Below are 10,000 nucleotides of genomic sequence, written 5' to 3' on the forward strand. Positions count from 1 at the left end.
CGCGAGTGACGTAGGTTATGGGGATTTATAGAGAATGAAGAGTGGAGAATTGTAGCTTAGGGGGACTTACAGAAAATGGGAGGTGGAGAGACCACCTGAAGACTTAGGGGAACTTTAGAAGACATAGAAGATTTTAGAGACGTCGTTTCGGGTGATGGAGAGACGTAGTTTAGGGCGATCTATAGAAATTGCGAAGTCAGGAGATTTAGAATAGGGTGATCTATAGAAAATGCGAAACGGAGAGACATAGTTAAGTGATCTATAGGAAATAACTTTGCTTAGGAAGGCCTGTAGAGAATGGGAAGTTAAGAGACGTAGTTTAGGGTCATTTACAGAAAATGGGAAATAGAGAGGTAGTTTAGGATGATCTACAGAAAATAAGCAGTTAAGTGGGACCTGGAGAAAATATGAAATTAAGAGATGTAAATTATAAAGGAAGATACATTTTACATCGCTGGCATCTAGTCAGCGCAGGGTTCCTTTCACACCCCTCCCCCCTCTCTCTCCTCTATTCCCTCTCCCTCCTCTTTTCCATCTCCCCCCTCTCTCTCTCCTCTTTTTCCTCCCTCCCCCCCCTCTCTCTCCTCTTTCCCTCCCCACCCTCTCTCCCCCACCATCTTCTTTCCCTCTCCCCCTCCCTTTTAATAATAATAACCCCCCCAAAAAAAAAAAAAAAAAAAAAAAAAAATCAAAACAAAAGAAACAAACAAATAGAAAATAAATAGATAAATCACTCACTAAGAATGTCTTGTTGCGGCAACCACTTCTCCAGCCTGACGTTGGGGGGTAGATCGACCATACTTTCTACATCCCACTTCCACAACACGCGCTGCCGTAGGGAACCGAAGACGTTTACTAACACTTTTCGGTACCTGTATGTAGTGGGAGAGAGAAGCGATGAGGTATAGGGATGAGTGAGGATAAGGCACGAGGATAAGTGAGGATAAGGCACAAGGATAAGTGAGGATGAGACACAAGGATATGTGAGGATAAGGCACAAGGATAAGTAAGGGTAAGGCACAAGGATAAGGTAGGATAATGCACAAGAATTATGACGTATGCTTAACGTGTGGATGTTTTTATGTACGTTACGTGTATTTTTGACGTTTATGTGTGTATGTACGTATGCATGACATGCATGTGTGTATATATGACGTGTGTGCATGTATGTATATATGTCTGTATACCGTGTTCTCGTTTTACTAGATTTGACACTTAATAAGATGGTTTAAGTTTAATTTGTGGCAAAGATAAATGATTCAAATATTTCAGGATAATACTGCTTTCTGAGTTAAAAAAAAAAGAAAAAGAAAAAATTATGCAAATCATTATTCGATCATTACCATCATCATCCTTTTCTCCACGAAGAGAAAAATCCACTGAAACACGGGAACACAATCCACTTCACTAACGGAAACTCACTTTTCCGGCATGTCCGAAGGTTTCACTGCCGACCCGAGGCTGAAGAAGATGAAACCCGCTTCACCTGATTCGTTTACCCACTTCGCCAGGTCCTGAAGGGGGGGGGGGTAAGGGAGGGGGAGGGCGAGGGAAGGAGAGAGGAAGGGAGGAAGGGAGGGGGAGGGGAGGAGGGAAGTGGGAGGGGGAGAAAAGAGAAGAGGGGGAGAGTAAAGGGAGAAGAGGGAGGGAGGAAGGAGGGAAGGGAGGATTTATAGAGGGGGAGAGGAGGGGAAGGGAGAAAGGGAGAGAGGGAGTGAAGGGGGGGAGTGAAGGAGGGAATGGGTGAAGAGGGAAAGGATAAAGAGGGGAGGCAATGAAGAAAGGGAGAGAAGGGGGAAGGGAAGAGGGGGGAGGGGGGAGGGGGGAAGGAAAGTATAACAAGGAAAAAATTGATTTTACTGTTGAATGTTTGTGTGATTATCATCAGCATTATTTTTCTATCTTTTACCTATTCTTTCGTTTTCTTTATATGTTTTGCCTATTTATTCACTTATCTTTATATCTTTTACCTATTCATTTATTTCTATATATTTTACCTATTCATTCACTCATTTATACATTTTTAAAACCTATTTATTCACTCATTTATAATTTTTTTTACCCATTTATTAATTCATTTTTATATATTTTATCTATTTCTTCATTTATTCATGCCCTATTGCTATTACAGTGGCTATCATCAAAATTATTGTCATTGATATTATTACGTCGTGTCAGCATCAACATCATTAGCATCATTGCCAGCTCTGTCATTATTATTATTATTATTATCATTATTATTATTACTATTATTATTATTATTACTATTATTATTATCATTATTATTACTATTATTGTCGCCATCATCGTCAGTATTATTTCATAAGAATTTATAATAATAATAACAATAATAATAATAATAATAATAATAATAATAATAATAATAATAATAATAATAATAATAATAATAATAATGATAACAGTAACAACAACAAACCAACAACAATAATAACACATAACAAAAACAAACAAGTGCAAACAGCAAACAACAGCAAAACGGACACCCCCTTACCACAGGCAAAGGTTCAGCCGCCCTGCAGTGTATTCCGCCGGCGTGGATCACCCCGGGGACGTAAGGCCGAACGGGCGTCTCCAGGTTCTTCACACTGGGTGGGCGTGGCGAGGGGGGCGGGGTGATATAATGGCAGTTTTTTAGAGGGGAGTGGTGGTGGTGGGGATGGTGGTGGTGGTGGGGGTAGGGGTAGTGGTAGGGGTGGTGGTAAGGGTGGTGGTGGTGTTGGTGGTGGTGGGGTGGTGGTGGTGGGGGTGGGGGTGGGGTGGTGGTGGTGGTGGTGGGGGTGGTGGTAGGGGTGGTGGTGGGGGTGGTGGTGGTTAAAAGCGGGTGGAGAAGATAATAATAAAGATATGTTATGGTAATACTGATAATAACAATGAAAACGATAAAAACGATAATAATATACAGAAAATGTGAATGCTAAAAGTATCATTTATCATATATCATCATCACAATTATTCAAATAAAAAGTAGAAATCCTATGCAGTGAATATTTACATTTACCGACAGAGATAACACGAGATAGCAGCTGATAAACGTGTCTTTGATAAGATTAATTATTCTCTCAGTGAGAAAACACCCCAAATATGTTGCTTTTTTTACGATTGACCTAAAAAATGTATTCTAGTTTATAATATGGAGTATAAATTGCCGTAATTTTATGCCTTAATGCGTGGAAAATTTTCACTTCATAATGTCTAGTATTTTATCAAACGCTGTAGAAATTTTCATTTCGTAATTTGACATGTTTTAATTTCACTATTTCTGTTCAATAACAACGCGGATTTTACACTTTCCAATGGCCACAACATTGAAAACAAACGAAAATATAAGAAAAGTCCCCAGATGATTACAGTAATGATGATGAAAATTATGAAAACAAACGAAAATATAAGAAAAGTCCCCAAGATGATTACAGTGATGATGACGATGTAAAATTATCTTCCAAAAGATTAAAAAAAAAGAAGCAAAATATATACAACAACACAAAATGCATAACCTATTTAGTATGACTACAGCACAAAATTTATTACCTGTTAAGGATGACTAAACTAGAATTTAGGCGCATCTCATTAATCGGTGGCATGTCAACCGGACAAAGACCACTCTCTCTGCATTTCCAGTCACTTCTACAAAAAAGGAAAGAAAGAAAGAAAATCAAACATTGGGATATTGTGAAAAGGAAGAAAATGGGGATATTGCAATAATAAGAAAATTAAAATGCTGTTAAAATAAGAAAATGGGAATACTGCAAATGTAAGAACATGGGAATATTGCAAAAATAAGAAAATGGAAATATTGCAAAAATAAGAAAATTGAAATATTGCAAAAGTAAGAAAATGGGAATGTTGACTAGAAGAAAATTGGAAAAAAACTGGTATATTCTAAAAATAAGAAAAACGGGAATATTGTAAAAGAAAAATGCGAAAACTCTGAAAATAAGAAAACAAGAATATTGACAAAAAAGGGAATATTGCAAATGAAAATGGGAATATTCTTAAGTAAGAAAACGAGAATATTAAAAAAAGAAAACGGGAATACTGACTATGTAAGAAAACTGGAATATTGAAAAAGAAAACGGGAATATCGACTACGTAAGAAAATGGGAATAAAATAGGAATATACTAAAAGAGAGAGAGAGAGAGAGGGAGAAGATAGAAGATAGATAGATAAATAGAGAAGACAGAGACAAAGAAAGAGAAAGAAAACGAGAAAGAAAACGAAAGAAACCGAACGAGGCGAAAAGACCGAGAGAGAACACGAGAGAGCGAGCAAGAGAGCCAACACAAGACATACACATATCCGATCCCATATCTGAAAATCGCCGACGCCGCCGCTTCACCCAGAGCATTAGCCATCCTCTGGGTAAAAGTCAGAGGGTGTTCGAAGGTAAACACCGGCGCTGCACAGAAGGATGGGAAGGTCGGGTTTCCCGCGAGGTCAGCCTGGGGGCCAACGAGTCCCAGAGGCGACACGTAGATGAAAGGAACCTGTGAAAACGAACAATAAGGAGGAGGAGAGGGAGTGGGAGGGGTTAATTGGGTGTGGGTATGTGGTTATGTGCATATTAGGTGTGGGGGTGTGGGTGTGTGGGTATGAGTAAATTAGGTGTGGGGGTGTGGTAGGAATAAACTGGGTGTGGGTATGTGGTGTGAATAAACTGGGTGGGGTATGGGGGTATGTGGAAGGAATACATTGGGTGTAGGGGTGTGGTGTGAGTAAATTGGGTGTGGGTACGTTGTATGAATTATTTGGGTGTGGGTATGAACACACTGGGGGTGGGGGTGGGGGTATATGGCATCAAAATGTGTGCGCATAAACACACACACACAAACACACACACACACACACACACACACAAACACACACTTACACACACACACACACGCACACACACACACACACACACACACACACACACACATTATCATAATAATGCTAATACTACATCTAATACTAGCAACAGCAGTGATGATACTGATAACAAAGATTATGATCCTGATAAAAATGATAATAACACATTATTATAACAATAACAATCGTGATGAGGATAATAACAATAATTCTTATTATCATAATAATGATATAACTAACGCTAACACTGTTCATAACAATAACGATAATGACGGAAAAAAAACATTAACACCTTTACAACAAACAATAATAACAACGATCGATAAACACAATGCCAACAGAAAATCCAACAGCAAACAACAACACTTAACACCAACACTAACACCAACCCACCCAAACCTCTTTAACCAAACGAAAAAAAAAAAAAAAACGAAAAAAACAACACCAGTACCCCTTTACCTTCAGCTGATGAACCACAGCCAAGTAGCAGTTCGAGAAGAAGGAAGTGAGGAGCACCACGTCGAACGCCTCCTTCAGCAGACCCTGGACTTCGGGAGATCCTAGGGTCCTGAGGCAGACGCCAAAGGACTCCTTCATGACTATGAGAGGGGCGGCCATGATGTTCCCGGAGAAGGCGTTGGGGAAATAGTGGTGAAGGTCGGCGTCCTTGAGGACAACCTCCCGTAGATTCGGGGTCGTCGATTTCGGTGCGTAGGGCGTCACCAGGGTTACCTGTTTACAGAAAAGGGGGGAAGGGGTTGGGGTAGGGGAATGGGGTAAGGGTAGGGGTTGAGGTAGGGGTAGGGGGTAGGGGTAGGGGAATGAGGTAGGGATAAGGGTAGGGGTATGGGTAAGGAAAGGGAAGGGTTAAGGATAGGGGTGGGAGTAAGGGATTAAGGTAGAGGAAAGGGTAAGGTAGAGGTATAGGTAGGGGTAGGGTAAGGGTTGGGGCAAGGGCAAGGGTAAGGGTTAGGATAGGGGAAAGGGTACGGGGTGAGATTTCATTGAAAGGAATAAGGGGGGGGGGGGGTCTTGTATGTTTTTGTGCTTTGTTTTTGTGTCTGTTTGTGCGTGAGCTTGTACAACATTTATTTTATTTTATTTTATTTTTTTGTGGTTATGCGTGTGTATTCATATGTTTTATGTTCCGTGTGTATGTCTGTGTATGTGTGTGTGTGTGTGTGTGCATGTGTGTGTGTAATTGTGTATGTATGTGTGTGTGTGTGTGTGTGTGTGTGTATGTGTGTGTGTGTGTGTGTGTGTGTGTGTGTGTGTGTGTGTGTGTGTGTGTGTGTGTGTGTGTGTGTGTGTGTGTGAGTGTGTGTGAATGTGTATGTATGTATGTATGTGTATGTGAATGTGTATGTATGTCTGTGTGTATTTGTATGAATTTGTGTTTATGCGTATGTATATGTGTGTATGTATGTATGTATGTGTGTGTCTGCCTGTCTGTCTGTCTGCTTCCTTCGGTGCATGAGCTGCCATCAAGGTTACCAATCAATGGGTTGCCTGTGCTTGCCTTTATTTAGACTTGTGTGTGTAGTTGTGTGTACGTGTTTACTTTTGCAATTATGTGTGTTTTGTTTGTGTGTGTATTTGTGTTTAAGATATGTACGCTTCTCAGCATGCTGTTATTTATTTGTTTGTTTGTTTGGAATTGCTTGTTTGTGCGTGTGCATGTCCATATATATGTATGCGTATATGTCGAATTTGTAGTATTATCATCATATCAACCACTAATTGCAAGATTTTCCCTGTTTTCTTTCCAGAATGACATTTATTTTTTATACTGAAGGACACTGGGAGAAATCGACTCAGATGTCTTAGAAATTGGTAGAGAGAGAGAGAGAGAAGGAGAGAGTAGGAGAGAGAGAGAGAGAGAGAGAGAGAGGAGAAAGAGAGAGAGAGAGGAGAGAGAGAGAGAGAGAGAGAGAGAGAGAGAGAGAGAGAGGGAGAGAGAGGGAGAGAGAGGGAGAGAGAGAGGGAGGAGAGAAGGGAGGAGAGAGGAGAGAGAGAGGAGAGAGAGAAGGGAGAGAAGGAGAGAGAGAGAAGGAGAGGGGAGGGAGAGGAAGGGAGAGAGAGAGAGAGAGAGAGAGAGAGAGAGAGACAGAGAGAGAGAGAGAGACAGAGAGAGAGAGAGACAGAGAGAGAGAGAGAGAGAGAGAGAGAGAGAGAGAGAGAGAGAGAGAGAGAGAGAGGAGAGTGAGAATGAAGAGAGAGAGAGAAAAAAAGAAAGTAAGAAAGAGAGTGAGAGTTACACGGTGAAGGTCGAGAGCCAGAGTGAAGGACAAAAAGAGAAAGTTAAAGAAAGAGAAAGTGTGACTCAAAGAAAGAAAAGCAAAACAAAACGCAGAGAGAAAACTATGATAATAGTAATGCTAACAATAAAACAGTAATAGTGATAATAATAATAATAACAAAATAATAATAATAAACATAACAACAACAACAATATTAATAATAACAATAATGGCAATACCAAGACAGCCGCACTATATATATATATACATATATATATATATATATATATATATATATATATATATATATATATATATATATACCCCACAAACCTCATTATGTAAACAATACTGTGACCTTTCCGGAAACTTTATAGTGGCTCTGTGTATTCCCTTTAAATTTGCATCGAGTAAAAAATTAAAAAGTAAAAAAAAAATAATAATAAACAAAATTGATAATATGTCATGTAGCCAATATTTTCTTAATGTTTACTTTATCTCTCTCCCTGCCTGTCTCTGTCTCTCTACCTACCTATCATATAGGTCGATGGGAAACACGGCGAAATATTTATCGGCATGTTGTAACATTTTGATCGTTCGTTCGTGCTCGCAACGCCGCTTCGAATCTTCTGTAAACGATTCTTGGCTCGTTTTTTTCATATTTCCACTTTCCTTTTTTTTTTTAAATCTGGACTTTCGATCGAATTTCGTACTTTAAAAAAATCGCTTTTGATTTCTCTATTTTCTCCCGAAGACGGAAGGGGCGAGAGGAAAAACGTAACAAGTGGGTGCGGCTGTCTCACTTACCACAATGATAATAATAATACTAATGATACTACTACTACTAATAATAATAATAACAGTAACAAAACAATGATAACAACAATAATAATAAAAACAATAACAATAACAATAATGGTAAGGAGACAGAGAGAGAGAGAGAGAGAGAGAGAGAGAGAGAGAGAGAGAGAGAGAGAGAGAGAGAGAGAGAGAGAGAGAGAGAGAGAGAGAGAGGAGAGAGAGAGAGAGAGAGAGAAACTTCAACACAGCCTCACTTTCGAAGCCAAATCTCTTCTTACCTCATTACCATCTTCAGCAAGCGCCTGGGCCACGCCGCTGAAAAAATTCTTGTGGCTTTTCGAGGCAACGGGCGCGAGGAACAGCGCTCTATAAGCTTGGTTGTTGTGCACACATGATAATAACAACAGGCCCGTTAAAAGGTGTTTCACTGAAAATCTCATTTCCGCTGAAGTACCTGTTTTTTAAAGTGCCGAGTCACCGTTAGTTTGAGATTTGAATATCCAGTGTGCTGTTAGAACACTTAAATACGTTACAGGAAATATGTTATCTCTTATCAAGTTTTAATTGCTTGTATGTATATATCTTTTTTGTGTGTAGAATTATCTCCGTGCTGTATTGCTTTTAATGTTTGCATAGTATATCTGAACAGCAAAACATGGATTATGAATTATCCTGATGAGAAGTTATAAAATATATTCCATATGTAAGAATAATAAATCAACCTGTAACAGAATGCATAATAAAACACACACACACACACACACACACACACACACCACAACACACACAACACACAAACACACACACACACACACACACACACACACACACACAACCCACCTGTACTTTAACGAAAGAACAAGAGACGGGATTTTTCGGACATCCCCACCTCCCCTCTCTTAACCACACTACGAAAACGAAATCAATCCCTTTTACTTTAAACACATGGGCTGCCAAGGTCACTATCATAGAAAACGGGAACTTACTATCGGCCGCAGAGAAGGAGAGAGAGAAAGAAAAAAAATCTTTTCTCGTCAACTCGGAAATTTTTGTCGTTCCCCAGCCGTCTATTTGTCATTGTCTGTCCTTTTGGATTTGTTTTTCTGTCTATTTTTTTTTTATCGCTTTTTTTATCGCTAATATGTTTTTTTATTTTTTAAATTTTCCGGGTTCCCGCCCCCCTCTCTTCCCCCTTCTCCTTTTCTCTCTCTTTTCTCTCTCTCCTTTTCCTTTTCTCTCCTCTCTTCCCCTCTCTCTCCTCTCCTCACCTCTCTCTCTCTCTCTCTTTTCCCCCCCCCTCTTCCCCTCCTCTCTCTCTCTCTCTTCTCTCTCTCTCTCTCTCTCTCCCCCCACACACACCCACACACACACACCCCCCAAAAAAAAAACACACAACAAACACAAAACCCCCAAAACACACACCCCAAAAACACACACCCCACACAAACCAAAAAATTGGGTTTTTTTTTTTTTTGGGGGGAGAGGGAGAGAGAGAGAGAGAGAGATAGAAATAGATAGAAGATAGGAAAAAGAGAGAGAGAGAAGGGGGAGAGAGAGAGAGAGGAGAGGAGGAGAAAGAAGGGAAAAAGAAGAAAGAAAAGGGGATAGAAAAAAGAAAGAGAGAGAGGAAAAAGAATAAAAAAAAAAAAAGGTTTTAAAAAAAAAAAAGGGGGAGGGAATTTTAAAAAAATTTCTAATTTTTTAAACAAATTTAAAAGAAAGGGGAAAAAAAAGGGAAAAAGAGGAGGGGAAGGGAAAGAAAGGGGGGGGAAAAAAAGGAGAAGGGGGGGAGAGGAGAGAGAGGAAGGGGAGGGGGGAGGGGAAAAAAGAGGGGGGGAGAGGGAGAGAGAGGGGGGAGAAGGAGGGGAAAAAAGAGGGGGGGGGGGAGGGACGGAAGGAGGAGAGAGGAATGGAGAGAAGAAGGGGGAGAGGGAAAAAAAGGGGAAAAGAAAAAAGGGGAAAAGGGGGAAGGGGGGGGAGGGGGGGGGGGGGGAAGAGGAGAGAAGAGGGAGGGGAGAGAGAATGGGGGGGAAAAAAAGGGGGGGGGGGAAAAAAGGAAAAGAAAAGAAAAAAGGGAAGGGAATGGGAA

General features: G+C 40.2%; 1 protein-coding gene across 1 annotated transcript in view; it reads right to left on the reverse strand.

Annotated features, from left to right (window-relative positions):
• Nucleotides 1-8,810, reverse strand: part of LOC119568436 (UDP-glycosyltransferase UGT5-like) — a 10,840-nt gene extending 2,030 nt beyond the window's left edge. The window contains exons 1-8 of the mRNA XM_037916963.1: nt 8,752-8,810; nt 8,190-8,365; nt 5,330-5,602; nt 4,313-4,506; nt 3,550-3,645; nt 2,513-2,606; nt 1,423-1,514; nt 739-872 (exon numbers count right to left, since the gene is read on the reverse strand). Coding sequence (XP_037772891.1) covers nt 739-872; nt 1,423-1,514; nt 2,513-2,606; nt 3,550-3,645; nt 4,313-4,506; nt 5,330-5,602; nt 8,190-8,351 — 1,045 coding nt within the window. The 5' untranslated portion in view covers nt 8,352-8,365; nt 8,752-8,810. The remainder of the gene's footprint in view (nt 1-738; nt 873-1,422; nt 1,515-2,512; nt 2,607-3,549; nt 3,646-4,312; nt 4,507-5,329; nt 5,603-8,189; nt 8,366-8,751) is intronic.
• Between the last annotated feature and the right edge of the window lie 1,190 nt (nt 8,811-10,000).

The sequence above is a fragment of the Penaeus monodon genome, chromosome 43, assembly GCF_015228065.2.
Source record: "Penaeus monodon isolate SGIC_2016 chromosome 43, NSTDA_Pmon_1, whole genome shotgun sequence".
In the NCBI taxonomy this organism is placed as follows: Eukaryota; Metazoa; Arthropoda; class Malacostraca; order Decapoda; family Penaeidae; genus Penaeus; species Penaeus monodon.